The sequence below is a fragment of the Poecilia formosa genome, unplaced genomic scaffold, assembly GCF_000485575.1.
Source record: "Poecilia formosa unplaced genomic scaffold, Poecilia_formosa-5.1.2 Scaffold90, whole genome shotgun sequence".
NCBI lineage: Eukaryota > Metazoa > Chordata > Actinopteri > Cyprinodontiformes > Poeciliidae > Poecilia > Poecilia formosa.
This window is the reverse complement of record NW_006800029.1, coordinates 560,377-576,959: the sequence shown is the minus strand read 5'-3', so window position 1 is coordinate 576,959 and position 16,583 is coordinate 560,377. Positions and strand designations below refer to the sequence as shown.

The 16,583-nt window shown below is 39.2% G+C and overlaps 1 protein-coding gene across 3 annotated transcripts in view; it reads left to right on the top strand.

The window, feature by feature from the left end:
- nkain4 (sodium/potassium transporting ATPase interacting 4) overlaps nucleotides 1–16,583 on the top strand; it is a 50,891-nt gene that overhangs the window by 10,715 nt on the left and 23,593 nt on the right. For all 3 annotated transcript variants that reach the window (XM_007557628.2, XM_007557630.2, XM_007557629.2), the window contains exons 2-4: nucleotides 6,883–7,020; nucleotides 10,040–10,120; nucleotides 15,635–15,835. In XM_007557628.2, coding sequence (XP_007557690.1) covers nucleotides 6,883–7,020; nucleotides 10,040–10,120; nucleotides 15,635–15,835 — 420 coding nt within the window. The remainder of the gene's footprint in view (nucleotides 1–6,882; nucleotides 7,021–10,039; nucleotides 10,121–15,634; nucleotides 15,836–16,583) is intronic.

The following is a 16,583-nucleotide window of genomic DNA, read 5'->3' as shown; positions in this document are numbered from 1 at the left end:
GATCATCTACAGCTGCACCGCATTCAAACACACTTAAATTCTGTTTCTTCTTCTCCTTCTTTTTCTGATGCTCCATTTGAACTAACTAGTTCACACAGCCAAAATTCAAACTGTGACTGAAATTGATTTTTCGGCGATGCTGCATCACTGAGTTCACTAAAATTGCCCTTCTGTTAAAATCATCTAAAATCACCGAATCTAATTAGCTTAAGTCATAAACTTAAGGCTGCTTTACCGCAGAGAGCTTTACAGCACAAGTCAGACAACACACAAAGGTAAAAGTTGAAAGTAGTTAAAGTCCCGAGGGCGATTTACTTCAAAGTGTGTATAGTCTTTTGAGGCTGGATTCTTTTATGTTCCCATATTGGCAGAGATATAATATTAGCTCGTTACTAACAGGAGGAGTACTGAACAAATTTCATCCTAAAAAAAAAAAGTGCTGTTAAATTAATTCACTTTACTTTTATTGAAAATAACCCACTCCTGTTATTAAAGCATTTTTAGTGTCAACATCTAAAGTGAGAGAGGTACTTAAAGGCAGTCGGTGATTTGTGTTTCACCGTTCAGACCGTATTTCAAACAGAAAAGAAGAAAGTGGCTTATGAAAGCACCCTGCCTGTTAATCCCTGTGTCTCTCTGGTAGGCCTAGCGCCACCGAGGGCTATCCATCTATCCAGCTCACCATGTGTCCATTGAAAGCCACACATACACTCACATACACCGTAACACACAAACTGAGATTGACACCATTAGTCACACACTTTCATTGGGCCCAGGCAGTCACCATGGCCTAATAACTTTACCCTGGCAGGAGGTGAAAAATTAGATTCGAGAAAGTTTTAAAGAAGTGCTTTAGTGTCTTCTGGCGGAGAAAAAGCCTGAAAAAAAGCCTTGCCAAAGTAGGGGACATTTGAAATGTGTCAGGCACCAATGTGGCTTATGACTGCAGCCTGTTTTTGTCTTCAGAGCAGGGCAGCTGCTTCCTAATGGCCCTTTTTAACTGTTTTAACCTGAACCTCAGGAGTGAAAGCACAGAGGCATATTAATAGATCGTCTGCTGAGGTCACCTGGTAGGTAAGGGCAGTAATAGTCATAGGTGCTGACTAGAGTGTTCAGTAATAAAGATGAAAGAAAGCATACAAAATAACATACATATAAAAACCAGTTAAAACCAGATTATTTAAACGTGAAACATTAGCAGAGGGTGTGTTTTCTATTTAACATCAATGTAAACAGCGTAGCTCAGTGATTTATACTTTAGAATTTGATGAAAAGCCTTTTTTCATGATTACTTTATTTTTTTTATATATATATAATTTTGAGTATCACCAAATCTTTTTTCTGCGTAAAATGTTGCAACGCATTTTAAAGACATTTGTTCAAATCTTCTAACTTTGTTTTAATGACAAGTGATCAGAATTAGGCGTTTATAAATTAGTATACAAATTAAAGTAAATTATGACCATGTACCATATAGAAATTGCATTTGTTCAAAACTTTTTAACTCTTAATACCTTAGTTTATTAAAGCATTCATAAGTTTTACTAGAATGTTGTAACTTGTGCAAGCTCATCTCAGTATTCAGAATAACAATCAGTTTGTGTAAGAGAACAAATATATTCATCACACAGGGATTTTTCTTTTAATTTGAATATTATGCAACAATAATGCATGCTGCGTTGTAATTCAGAAATATATTATTATGGTCATGGTGTGGCCTGTTTAGCAATGGGGAAGACCGGTGACTTCACAGTTGTCCAGTAAACAGTGACTGAGATCATCCGCAGGGAGGGTAAGTTGCTAAAGCAGCTGGCTTTTCATAGTGTAATATTTCTAAGCGTATTACTGGAAAGTTTAAGCGGAAGGAAAACATGCAATAAAAATATGTGACAAACCGCAAGTAATGACCACAGACTTGGATATTGTGAAAAAAACGTCTATTCAAGAGTTTGGGGAAGATTCAAGAATGGGCTGTCTGGAGTCAGAAGAAAATTGAAGAATAATTAGCTAATATTTATTGTTGTCTGAGCAATGAATCCTGCACACAGTTATTTTGCAACAGTCATGTCTTTGTGTTACCTTATGGAGCCCTAGTAAATTTAGTCTTTTATTTGGAAATCACAGTCCCACCCTTCGCGACGTTGGTGTCTAAGGGTTAACGGTGGGGCTGTGATATGGTGGTTGTACAAATTGGTTTGGTTTTTGTCCTTTACTTCTACTTTCTTAGATCTCCTTTTCCACCAAAATTTGCTCTTTCCGCATGAAATCAAGGTTTCCCGATTTTACCAACCAGAATGAGTTAATATTAACAACTTTATTAACTTAGGTGTGAACTTTCGACCTTGTTCAACTCCTCAGGGTGATTTTATCTTCCAAAATTCAGAAGCACTGATTGCTGAGGAAGCTTCACTAAAGAAGAATGTTCATTTTCTCGCATAAAAGAAGGATATTTTTTCAAAAACTCAAACAGTGGTGAAGAAAAGGATGAATCAGAGCATAACTGGCTTTTTAAAAAAAAATGTACCATGGTGTGCTTTTATTTTTTAAATCTTTATTCAGTGCCTAGAGGCAGGACATAAAATACCAGCTGGAGGGAAAGGCGACCATGAAACGACAGTAATCATTTGGGAATTACAGATCATTTACCCTCGTGTTTTAGTTTTTCTTGCTCCTCCAGTTTGGCCAATCTGTTGAACGTAAACAAAATCAACCATTTGTTAAAGCTAGAGAGGAAAAAAAAAAGAGACCCCAAATCATTATATGTCCTAAGAGCAGCCCCTCAAGTCTGTCTCGACTCCTCACTGTCATCCCCTCTGTATCAGAGTCATACCCTTGAACACAGAGGAGTCTGAGTCATGCTGCCTGAAGTCACATAGAATTGGCAGGCACACGCTCACACTTCCTGATGACACAGCCAGTAACACGTTACCTGAGGACATTTCACAGAAGACTCCCAGAGAAAGAGAGGCACTGATGGGATTCATAATACCTGCGGGCTAAGGTGGAGAGGTGCGGAAATGAGAGGGGTCACCAGTCACAGGCGTCCTCTCGCTCCAAGGGAGCCGGCGCAGTCACCACCTCATCTACAACTTCTCCTACCTGTTGTGAACAAAGACTGCAATGTGTTTAGGTCTGATTGAAACCCAGACTGGATTTTATTTTATTTTTTGGGGGGGTTTCAGCTGCTTATCTTGAGTACACATGCATGTCTTAATTTGCTTTCCAACTATGCAGATCAAGTGTTTTGTTTTTTTTTCCTCCTGTTTTCCTATTTTTCTCTCTTCCACTTTGATCCGCTCATCATTCTTACTTCTCTCCCTTCTTCTTCTTCTCTTCGTGGCATGTCAAAGAAGGCGGTGATGCCTGAAATGTTTTGGGGATTATGGTGAGAAAAACTGTCGACTCGAATTTCCTTTTCTGCTCTGCTTGCCACTTTATGCACACCTGAGTGTACGCGCTGGCTAATATAATCTGACAGAAAGAGCAGGATTGAGCTCTGTGATCCTAATCTGGCATCACGTGGCTCAAGAACTGAGTGAGTGATGGGTTTTGGGAGAGCTATAAATAGATTAAGAAAACAGCTACAGCGAGAGCAGAGATGACGACGAATGTAGCGAAAGGGCGGAAGAGGCTTGTTGCATCCTGCTATACTCTTGCCCTGAGTATTTATCTTGGGAGGAGTCATTTATGTGGGTAGCTTGCTTCTCCACACAGACACGCACACACTCAAACCCAAAATGCACAGAAAGGGATTCCGTCGCTCCGTAGGGAGTGATTTGTGCTCGCCGGAGGTCGGTGGAAGGCTTTTACGGGCCGGTTATGTAGCCGGTGCTTTATTCCTGGAAGAGCATTGGTATCTTTTGATCAAATTCCGCCCCACTCTCCAGCAGCCTACTTCCCATGAATTGTGGACTAATTGTTCCGTATGGGTTTCGTGTGATTGTGCATGCCTGATTGTGTGTCTGGGCGGGCAGAAGCCCTCTTGTTTTTTTTCTGTTCTTTGATTGATTGTTGTCATCTCGGTGGATTATTGAGTTAGCTGCGTATGTGATGGGCTTACTGCAGCGTGTCTTAGGGGAGACCACACAGGCTAACATTTCTTAGGCTTACACACATCTTTAATTCAATAGCTGGTGGAAATATTTCAGAGGAAGGAATAGATGTGTGTGTGTGTGTTGAGTTCAGCATACACTGCAAGTTAAAAACAGAAATTATGGTCCACGTGATTTGAATTTTAATGTTCGGATTTTCTCAAACTCACTCAGGATCTACATACTTGAGGCATTTTATTGGCAAGAAGCTCAATTTTAAGCATGGCATTTACATCTTCAGTAGGTTGAGATCTGGGCCATTCCACCAGATTAATGTCATCTTGCTTTATCATTCAGCCACACTTCCTGGAAGATTTCGTGGCGCTTGTTTGTTTGGGAGAGTGTCCCGGCAAGGATCCTGCTGTATGCATAGCCGACAAATTTTCAGTAGTACTGAGGTCAGGGCCACTATTGAAGCGTTACGTTTTAACATTTCCAAACCCAGTTTTGACTTGTGTTTGGTGGAAGACAATATTTCTTACATGCTCTTTCATAAGTCCTAATATCACGTTATGTTTTATCTTAAAACAACGAGTGGAATGACTCGCCGTGATGAAACTCCAAACCCCGATGGTGAAATCTTTAAATTTTGAAGCTGTCTTTGGATGGCTTTTTCTGTCAAGAGTCGGAGCGTGTTGCAAGATAAATCTAAGACAAATAAATAAAAGTTTATCATAGTTTCTTTTTTTTTAAAGTATTTCTGGGAAACAATTTCCCCTAAGAGTGGGGGAAACTGGCCTTCTAACATTCAAAGAAAATGATAATCCCCATAACTGGACCTCACCGTAGGCATGAGCTACTCCTGCCCATATAGTCTTACTCTGTGAGATTCAGAAAGAGGAGATGACCTTTGTCGTCGACCTTTGTTAGATGTATGGTTTTTTTTTTTTGGAACCGTAGTTTTCTTGTTTTCCTTCCCTTGTTTTTCCTTTTTTTTCCCTGTCATGTTATCTTATGGTTTCTCGCAGAAGCGGCTATGCTTTATCTCAGCTTTACAGCAAAGACACTCATTCACTTTATTCCGCTGAATGCGCAGGATAGCTCACTCACTTCATCCTCTGCTGCTTCACTCCCTACCTGTATAAACATTTTTTAATTATCACTCTGGATTCAATCATCTCCCTCTCCTGCCAATATCGCTGCATTCGAATTGCTGTCACCTGCTCTGCTACATGAGGATGAGCAAGGAGTGCTATGTGTGTGTGTGTGTGTGTGTGTGTGTGTGTGTGTGTACGTGAGGTGTGTGTGCACGCGTGTTCAGTGGTGTGTGTTCCTTGTATCAGCAGAGACGACATTTCTTTCCTCCCTCATCCATCTTCAAACGTTTGGCTGTAAGTGACATGTCAGGATGCGATGAAAGACACTGATTCTTTGAGCACAAACAACAACAACGCACACTCTCGGAACGGAATGGAATTGGATCGGAACAGGAATTTTAATTAAACGGTTTATAACCCTTTTGTGTATTTTCCCTAAATGGTATGCTGATAGGGTTTTTTTTTCCCTGAATATTTTTGATTTCTGTTGTACAAAATAATTTGCACTTAGATGTGGATTCAAATAAAAATGAATAAAGATGGGAAATTATCTTGCTAAGGAAAAAGTAACTTGCAGTTTATTTTCTAATGGCAGAAACAAAAACTAAGCTAAAACAGGCAGCTATGAGTTCCACTATGAACTTTTTCATTCTGCTATTGCTTGTGTGTACTGCGTAAATGTGTACATGTTGTCTGTTTTTTCATAAAGGCCTAAAGTCGATGCAGGCTATTATGAACTTCATGTCCCATAAAGTTCCCAGAGTATTTTCATTGCTGGGAGCCGTTTACAGAAAGGTTAAAAATGATGATCTCTTCTTTAGCTCAGACTTACATCAATAAGTCTGTCGTTATTGGTTTTACAAAACTTCCAGTCCTCCCCTTTGGCTGCTTCCAGTATTGGGAGCTAAACAATTGGGCTGTTGTTGTTGAGTCTGTCTGAGCAAGATTCTTGGCTTGTTTGCAGAAACACATAATTTCTTGAATTGACTTTCAACAATGGTATGTGGAGAAAAGTTTATATATGCTCACACACTCATTTTGACCAATTAACACTTAGATAATTTAACATGATAAACCACATAGTTTTCAGCAATGCATCGAATTGTGTTGAACTTATTCACTTTGGATTTTTTCCTAAGCCAAGTAATTTCTGGTGGTACCTGACATAAACATATTGTGACGTGTCTAAGGTTGAACAAATAAGGTGCAACTTGTTCGATTCAGATTTATTTTTTAGATTTAGTTTCAAATCACTCCTGATTAAGAGGAAATAACTCTTTTGACTGACGAGTAAAACAAAATTGAGGCATAACCACTGAAAACAGTTGGACTGAAGAAGAAGACGCAGCAAAAGACATCAAAACATAGACACGGACAACCTCTCTTGAACTGAAACCATTACAAACGTCAAATAATGCTTTATTCTTTCAAAGTGCGAACTGAAAATTTTGCATAATGATTGCAGTAATTGTTTGTGGAATGAAGAATCATTTATAACTTTGAGTTGTGGCATCTCCATCCTTAAGAAACAATTTATTTTTAAAAACACCTTCATCTGGAAATTAAAATGTTGAGAGCATTTTTTGTAGCTTGTTTGGCATGTACGGGGTACACTTTAGGACATCCTTAGGAAACACCCTCAAATATTAGAACAAAGGGCCTCGGATGTCAAACCATAAACAAAAAAATATATATCCCGTCATATATATGTATACATATATTATCTAATAATCTTATGTCTTTGTTTTCTTCAGGTGTTGGCCTTGGAAAGACAGGTGTTTGACTTCCTTGGTTACCAATGGGCTCCCATTCTTGCAAACTTTTTCCATATCATCATTGTAATCTTGGGCCTCTTTGGAACCATCCAGTATCGGCCACGATACATTGTTGTGGTGAGTAAAGCACACTGGAACCCTACAGTGCCTAAAAACAGAAGTTTACCATTTGTATTTTTCAAATCACTCCTGATTAATAAAATTTCCCATTTTGACAAATAAATAAATGACCCCCCAAAAAGCCCCTCTTAATTTCAAACTAAAGACAGGTTTCTTCAAAGATGAAATAGAACGAGTGATTGCTAAATATTCACCCCGTTCAAATCAGTGTTTAGCAGATTCACCACGTGTGTCTGGAAGGTCAATTCACTGGTTAGTCGGTATTCCTGGCTCCAATTACACCATTAAAACAGAAGAACACTGCAAGAAAATCTGAGAAAAGGTTATTGAGAAGGGTAAGCCAGGGAATAAATACATAAAAATCTTTATGGCTCTAAACATCCCTGGAGTTCAGCTAAATACATCATCAATAAACAGAAGGGATATGTGGAATATGTCTGGGATACTCCATGGTCAAGTGGAAGAAAGTTCTGTATTTTTTTTGGGCCGTCAGAAAAAAAACGCTAGTATTTTTTATATCTTGATCGATTTGTAAAAGTGACAAAAAAGGGTTAATAATCAAAAAGGGGTGCATGTTTTTTTTGTTTTTTTTTTTGTCTGTACATTTATTGGCTTCTTTACATGTAGCTAGATGTTAATTCAGTTATATTGACATGATTGCATCATGCAGATTTGTCATGTCATCTAAAGATTTATCCCAAGTAGATTTAAATTTGGGAAATTTGGAGGCCATGACAGTCACTCATGTTCAAGAAACCAGTCTGTGACTAACTATGACATGGAACAGAACATTGTCATACTGTGGTCACGAAGCGATGAACATGCTCAGCAGCAGTACTCGCTGTGGCATTTAAATAATGGTTAGCTGGTAGGGAGCTCAAAGTGTGCCAAGCACTATACCCCACCTCATTACACAACCACCAGCCTGACTTGATAATACAAGGCAGAATGGATCGGGGTCTCCATGTTGTTTATGCCAAATTTTTCTGTTACCACTTAAATGTTGCAGCTGAAATCGAGGGAACAGGCAACATTTTTTTTTTCCAAACTGTTTTCATGATCCTGTCCGAAAGGGAGGCTCAGTTTCCTGTTTTTCGCCGACAGGAGTGGCACCCGGTTGTTGATGTCAGCTCTCTGACACCAACAAGGCATTTTCCTCTACACAACTGCCACTTCCTGGACGTTGTCTCTTTTTCTGACCACAATGTCGACCTTAGAAATGGTCAGGTTCAGTAGATCAGCTGTTCCTGAAGTACTAGTTCAGTCTGGCATCAACAGTCATGTCAGAATCCCGTCTTCCACATTTTGAGGCTCAGCTTGAATTTCAGCAAGTCGTATTCATCATTGATCATGTCGGGATTACTTAATAAAAGGAGCTGCTGCCATTGTAATTGGCTTTTTCAATATTTGTGTTAACCAGGAATTGAACAAGTGCGCATAACAAGTGGGCTGAGTGTTTTCCTGACGTTTTTTTATTCATGTTTTTCTTTGTGTTTTTCAAACAGTGCTGCATTAGTACTAAGCTCTCAGTCTGTGTGCATGGAGTTCTGTAGGTTTTGTCACTTTCCTGTGAAACTGCAGACTGTGGTGAAATGTTTTGTGGATTGTGAAATGCTATTAAATGACTGTAATCCTCTGGTAGTTTGGGCTAATTAAAGCGGGTGAAACTTTGGTTGGGGGACTCAGGAGTTAATCTGATTTAAACTTTGCTTTGAGGCCCTAATCAGAAAAGGTCATTCTTTAAAAAAAAGGAAAAGAAAAAGCACATGATGCAGAGTGTTTAGGGTATACTGTGAATTATTAGGAAAGAGCTTTTACGTGCTTCAGCTGTTATTTGACACTTTTCTATTCATAATAGGCATTAAACGCATATTTTGAGCACAGATGGCGATGCTGATAACAGGAAAATATTGGAACGAGGGAGAGGAGAGTAAATAAAGAGAGGCAGGAAAGATAAAGAAGGGTACAGTGAAGTCACACCGGATAAGCTGCAGAATCAGAGGAAGCATGAGGTGAAAGGAGGAGCGGAAGAAGGGAAAGTCGAAGCTATTCTCTCATGTCAAGTGGAAAATAGGAGAACTTGCGCTAAGGGGCTTTGTGATTCAACACGCATGTTTTTTATGGCGCTGCAGCTTTGTCCTTTGCTCTCACTCTGACACTTTAAGTACACATTTCATCATGAGTCAGAGGATTTCACAACCTTCCCTCTGACGACTCTGTCAGTGAATACCACCCAGTACCACTCTGTGTCTGTCAGCACTTGGCTGTCTGACTGTACAATTTTCTAAATGGTTGAGTCGTGAACTTCAGTCGGCCTCAGCAGTTTAAAAAGCCACAACTCCCACAGGGTTGAAACTTACTGGCAACGTCATAAAAGTCAGGTCATGTATATGCAAATGGCAGGTTTCTGTCTGTATACAGTAGGTCCCAAATGTGCACAGGTACCTCTGAAAAACTGTGTTTTTTTTGCTTGGTTTTGTGATGTCAAAAAACAGAACCATGATAAATTATTCCAGAACATTTTCCACCTTGTGTCCTCTTACGTTCAACTGGAAAATAAACCAATATGAGAAGATATGCAATAATCTGCTTTTAAAAGTGTTAACTCCATTAAATTAAAACTAATTTATATTTTTTATTTAGTTTGAGCATTCAGTGTTATGGGGTTCACAACCAACATGACCTGCATGTCTGATCAACTTGAAATAGTCTTTTAATCTCTGCTGCTGCAGATGTCTATGCTTTTTTTTTTCCTGCTACATCACACTTTTGTTTTTTTCATTTCACTTGTATAAAAAGTTTTAAAGTGACTTATCGTGGTCTCAGTTTTTTTATAATCATGATTTTGATAGAGATTTAACTATATAACATGTTGCTTTGGGTAGATTCTCTCCTCCACTTTCTGTTGTTAAGAACCTAATTGATTCAGCATGTCATTTTGGTTTAGGTTCAGTTAGTTTCTGTCTGCTGTTTCTGCTAAATGTGCTGTCGGCTAATTGTTGCGTCTCTTCTGCAGTACACTGTTTGGGCCGCACTTTGGGTAGCCTGGAACGTCTTCATTATCTGCTTTTATCTGGACGTTGGAGGTCTGTCAAAGGTGAGATTTCTAACATTTTTGTAAGGCTTTTACCTCGTCATATTAGGTCATGAACAGGTCCTCTTGGTGAGAAGGTGCAATCTGCACTGTGTGTCTGTTTCCTTGAGATCGCGACTGCAAGCTCAGTGAGTGGGGATGAGGAGCGGTGGGGTAAACATGATTTATCTCGCTGTTTTGAAGAGCTTCGAGTAAAGCTTTAGGGATGAATTAGTGAAGAAACTTAAGAGAAGATGAGGGAAATGATGCCTAATACAAAGAAGTCTTCAACAACGTTCAGTATCACCTGAACATTTTACAAATCATTCAGTGATGTTTAAATGCGGTTTCTTTTTTAGCAGATCAGAATTTCAGTTTGGAAATATCAGAATGAGTGTATTTGAGGCCCTTCTTACAAATTTCCTGTCAATCAAGTTTGGACAGATCCAACAAAACTGAGATTTAAGAAAGAAACAATCAACTTTGGAAATCACTTTGAAAAACCAAAACGTATTATTTAATTTTTGCTTGTTATCAACCAGCATTAAATAATAGCTCCTACAGGGAATTTCTTAAGCTTTACAAATCATCTGTTATTCTTAAGAAACAAATTGCTCTTGATCTTGCATAAACCGCACCATCAATTTAGCTTTCAGCAGAGACTTTTTTAAACATCTGACTTTGCTTAAAATTAAGTGATTGAAGTCATCATATTACCACAATTTTGCTGTCAGAATATGTTTTAAAGGTAAGTGCAAATATCTTGCTAAGAATCAGGTTAAGTGAGCGCACCTTCCTGAAAGTTTTATCAAGCCTTAAACTACAAAGTTTCTAATAAAAATATATCCGCTGATGGTTGTTGCTATAAACAGCTTCTGCTTGAGGCTTGGAGACGAGGATTAAGCAACAATCCTCGTCTTCTCCTTCTCCTTCTCCTTCTTGAAGGAGAAGTTCCTGTGAATTTACTTTTAAGAAAGGAAAAAAGCCAAAGTAACAGGAACAGATACTCAGAATAACCCTGACTTTATGACACAGCAGTTGTTTGTTTGATTGCTCCATGCCAAAAATAAAGTTTTACTTCCAAAAACAAGCTGAGATATAATTCAGATTTATTCTCACTGAATATAAGCTGTAGTTATAATTAAATACGATTCTCTGCCACAGAGTTATTTCAGCTTCCATTATGCCTGAAGGAATGACCATGAATATAAGTTCAGTCAAAGCAAACACAATTATATGCAGTGTACAGCATAATGAAAGTGTGACACCAGTAACTCTTAGGAATCCAAACAGCAGACAATAAATTACTCTGTGGAATTTATGGAGCAGCCGGAAATGTAATATCTCTGCTTCTTTTATGTTTTCTGGTGTTTTTTGTTGCAGATTGGGGTGTGGGATATATATTCCCCCTACCAGATTTATAATGAAGGAACATTTAACTAGAAAAAAATATATCCTGTCTCCAAAGCTCCGTTAACGCACTGTTAATTGCACATAACAATGCAAAAGTATTTGGACATTTTTGTCCTGTTAAAACTACACTCTATTTAATTTTTTTGTTTTTTTGTTATAGACAGACACAATGTTTTTATACATCAAAAATAAATTGAAACATATGACTTGCATCTAGAGCTACAATGAAACGGTTTACATCAAAACGTATATGTTTGAACTGCCTAGTCAAAGTCCAGACATAAATCCATTTGAGAATCTGTGGCAAGACTTGAAAACCTATCTCCACAGACAAACTCAAAGTAACTAAACTTGGATGATTTTCATAGCAAGATGTGGACGTCCACATGTGCAAAGCTGGTGGATATGTACCTCAAAAAGATGAGCAGCAGAAGTTGTGGCAAATGATGATTCTGCAAAATCTTGATTAACAAGGTAGGAATTTAAAAATGCACCCAACACTTTTCGGATTTTTATTGGTAAGACAAATAATGAATATTGGCCTATTGCATTAAGTTTAAATAAAAAGCATTAAATGTTTAGTTTTATTGTGAGTTAATGTGTAAAAAGTTAAGGGAGCATAAATACTTTTGATGAGCAAAATACTACATTCTCAGATGTAGACAAGTGGCTAATTTTATCTGGTTTCCCTGCTTCTTTTCTTCCTTAGTCTTTCTCTTCACTACTCCTCTCCTGTCCTTTCCGCTGATGAATATCTCACCCAGCCAACCTGCTGACCACTGAGAATAATAAATTCATGTTGGCAACATTCATCTGACACCTGCTCAGACAGGCAAAATGAGTTTCAGAAACACCTTCCCGGGCTACGTGGAGTTTGTCATTGCGTGATGATCCGTGGCTTCATCGAGTGTGTCTCTGTCTGTCTGTCTTTCTCCACTCATATCTATGGGCGTGTGTGTATGTGTGTGTTCCTACAAGAATAATGATGCTTGTAGGGGCCAGCTGCTTGGGGCCGAGACTGAGCATTAACCCGACAGATGGAGCCAGCTTGGGCTCAGAGCTCTGCATATGGTGGCCAGGAGGAAAGCTGGCTAATGGAGTGCACAAACGCGCACACACACACACACACACACACACACACACAAACATGCACGCACACACGCGTGCACAGGCCCATCCGCATAGAAAAATCAAACTCGACACTTGACAGTCCTTAGAAGAGGATTCCCCCCAACACATTATATCACGAAACAAGTGAGCTAATTCTTTCTGGATCACCTTGACTGATGTTGACAGTAGAGACCAGAGGCGGTGTATGTACCTGCATGTTTGTGTGAGCTTTGTGTTCTGGCCCGGCCTGCAGACTTAGGGGACAGGTTGTCACAGAGTCATATGCCACGTTGGCTGTCATCTCCTATTGATCTCGTATACCTTCCCCCACAGCGCAAGACAAATAGAGCCTTCCTGCTCCACACACACCTTTGATTTAAACAGGCTCCATCCACTGACCTCTTGTATTCATCGTCTACAAAACTCTGCACACGTTGACCACAGCCGTTGCTACTTTTTGGTATACTGATTCTTGGAGAAGGATGCTTTAACCTTACTGCTTGTTTTCATAATGGTACATATTACAAAAACTCTACGTAAAAATAATCTGTATCGTTCTTTTTTCTTTTTTTTTCTTCTCTACAGAGAAAAAATGTGGATGCATTTAGCTAAGCACTCACTTATCTTTCATTTTCTTCTGTATTTTAGATAGTTTGTTGTTTATAACTTTAGTTATAGTGCCTACTTATAATACTGTTAAGCTAAGTATAAGTCTGATACAATGATGCACATTAGACATGCTCTGATCAATAGTTTTGTGTCACATTTTTAGTGTTTGTAAAACTCTAACCTGCCTATATTGAATTTAGGGGCTTCCCAGTCCTCCACAGGAACGACTGCAAATGTCATTAGATTTAGTCTGAAACAACCTCCGGCTTCACTCACGCTCTTTTTTTTTTAGGAACAGCATAGTTAAGTAAGTTATTTATTAAATGTAATTACATTTAAAGCTGTAGGCAGAATCAGATGAGACTGTAACATCCATTTAGGTCCACAGATGGTTTCTTATCCCTGCGACGAAACCCAACTTATTATATGTTCTCACAAAACAACTTTGTAAATATAATTCCTTGTCATTTGATGTTTAGAGTTGGAGATAAATATTTAAGTGGTGATATCTTTAACAACTTCTTTAAATATGAATGAATTTAAAATAATTAGTTTGCCTAAGACTAACAGAGCTACCTTGAGTCTATGATATTTAAGAATTGATTTGCGCTTGTGGGCGGAGGCGAGTACTGCCACTCCTGGCAGTGAGCTGCCAAAAACCCTTCTCAGTATCGACTGCTGATGCACTGCAGTCATGAGTGTACCTTCCACAGAGATGATTTTCCAGCCTCACAGTATCAATCAATGATATCTGTCAAGTCATTAGGCCTCGCTGGGCTACTCTGACCTTAAGTCGTCCTTGTGGATTGTGACTGTGAGACAAATGACCAAAGGGCAAAAGGAAGAAAGTAAAAGACAAAGAATGATGACAGGTCATTAACAAAAGAGGAGAAATATGAGGAGATTATGTGGTATCACACTTGACAAATGTTAGATTTCATTTCTTAACTTCTCGCTCAGAGCCGTTTCTGAAAGTTGTTTCGACCTTTATCATTTAGCATGTGCTGTTGATGCCTATTTGTAAGTGTGGGCCGATAGGAATCAGGGATGCTTCCTGACAGACCTCTGTTCTTTTAATAATGCATGTCTTGTCACTGAGGAGCAGATGCGGGTTTAGATTGCTGTATTGGGATATTGATCAGCATCAGTTTCTGACGGTCCGTGCACATGGGCTCATGTGGCTGCTTCAAAATGAATCTCACCATTGTGTACAAGGGGAACTAACGCGTTTAAAAAGCTGACACTAATACTTAAATCACATTTGTCTTGTAGCCACGTTATGTTTTTAAACCTCAATCTTACACAACTAATCTGTTCAGTGCATGTCATATTCCATTTATTTTATTAACTATATATTTTTTTAATTACTTGTCTAACTGTGCTGCTCTTTTTTTTTATTTCTCTTTTTGGGGTGGAGTAGTTTTCTATTCACATTAAGAGCTGCGGTTCTCACATTAATGGCTCCCTTTGGGGGGTCCGGTCCTTCAGCCGTCCCCTCCACCCATTAAAATGCATGAAATTATTTGACACTCTGAAGTGCGATGCATCGCCGTCTCACAGAAAGTAACCCACCGTCCACACAGGGATCTCTGTTCCCTACTCGTTGTACATGCATAAACACAATTGAAAGCTTGCTCAGGTCACAACTGATAGATGTTTTATATTTTATTGTATGGATAATTGGGTGCTCCTATGTTTAATGCCACCCTGGGGAACAGCACCTATTGGGCCGTATCAATAACAATGAATTAGATCCAAACAATCCGTTGCTGTTTTGTTATCATGCACCATGATGCTGCATCTTAATAAATTGTGCAGCTCTGCTCCTGGCTATGCTTTTCTTTGTTACAGCTTAGGTATACAAATCAGTGGCAAAAGTGCAAAGTGCAATGGGACGATGGTGGCAACGGTTGCCTTGCAGTTGGCGGGTTGCTGGTTTGATCCCCGCTTCACCCGTCTTTGCTGTTGTGTCCTTGGGAATCTTAGTGTATGTAAAGGTATAAATTTGTAGAAAGTACTAAAATAATTTCTTTTTTTCTGCCATTTAGCAAATAGAAATATTAGCTATCCTAACTGAGCTAATACAGGAAAACTTTAGTCTGAACTAATGTCCGACAGAGAAGACGGACATTTATGACGTGTATGTAAGTAACTGGATTCTGCCGTGTACGTCAAGGCAATTAGGACCTTCAATGTCTACCGATAAATTAAATAAAGTGTAATAATTAGCTAAATATATACAATTGCTTGGACTCGTCTTGCGTGATCACAAAATTCTTCAATGGTCACACACTTAACATCCCTTCATGAACAACTTGGCGCACGTTCTAGATAAAGACTATGTGACTATGCCTCATAAATAATAGAAACCACACAAAAAGGTTAATGCGTTTCTTTTTCTTCTAGGAGAGCGATCTGCTGACATTTAACATATCAGCTCATCACTCCTGGTGGAGCGAGCACGGTCCCGGCTGTGTGAGGAGAGAGATGCCACAGGCCCCCGGAGTCCGCACCACAGAGAGCCACTCCTACATCTCTGTCATGGGCTGCTTCATGGACTACCAGTACATCGAGGTCATGCACAGCAGCGTGCAGATCCTTGTTGCTGTGAGTACGGTAGCCCTGCAGAACAGCACAAACACTCATGGGAGTACACCAAGGACATGGCTCCGTGTTATTGGATCGTGTCACATGCAGATGGATTTATGAGCATAAAAGGCGAACATAATAGAACGGGTGGGGATGGTTTTCCAACGAGTTCTCTGGAAAGGACACAAACCTTTAAAACTTCTCTGGTGTTTTGTCTCTACCAGCCTTCCTTCCTGTGCTCAGTAAATGGGAAAATGAACAGTTGTTATGTCTGGCTCACGCTCAGACCTGCCAACAGCTAACAGGTTTTCGCCAACAATGGAAAGGCTGTTATTGTCCTCGATTTACATCCCACTGTCAATACAACAGAAGCCCTCATCCTGCCAACATTTTTTTTTATCTGCACACACCCATGTGCATGTATGTTACAACTAGACTCATCCTTATTGGTGCCAAAGCACTTTCCGTTAGCAGAACTCAGATTGCTTTAGTTTTAGAGACAGAGATGTAAATGTCGTCGCCATATAATTGCACAAGATGGCAAAAGAAAAAAAAAAAGACAGACATCAGCTGGTTTTGGTGTGAAGTTGGTTTTTACTCTTCCCATGCAATCTTGGTGTAATTTAAGCTTTAGAGACCAATGGGAAGGTCTACTGGGAGAGGCACCAAATAATAAAAATCACTGAATTGTATCCTTTATTCCATCATTCCCATGAAGGAAAAGCCTCATTAACTGTTTAGCTTACTGGCTTTGAACTTGTTTATT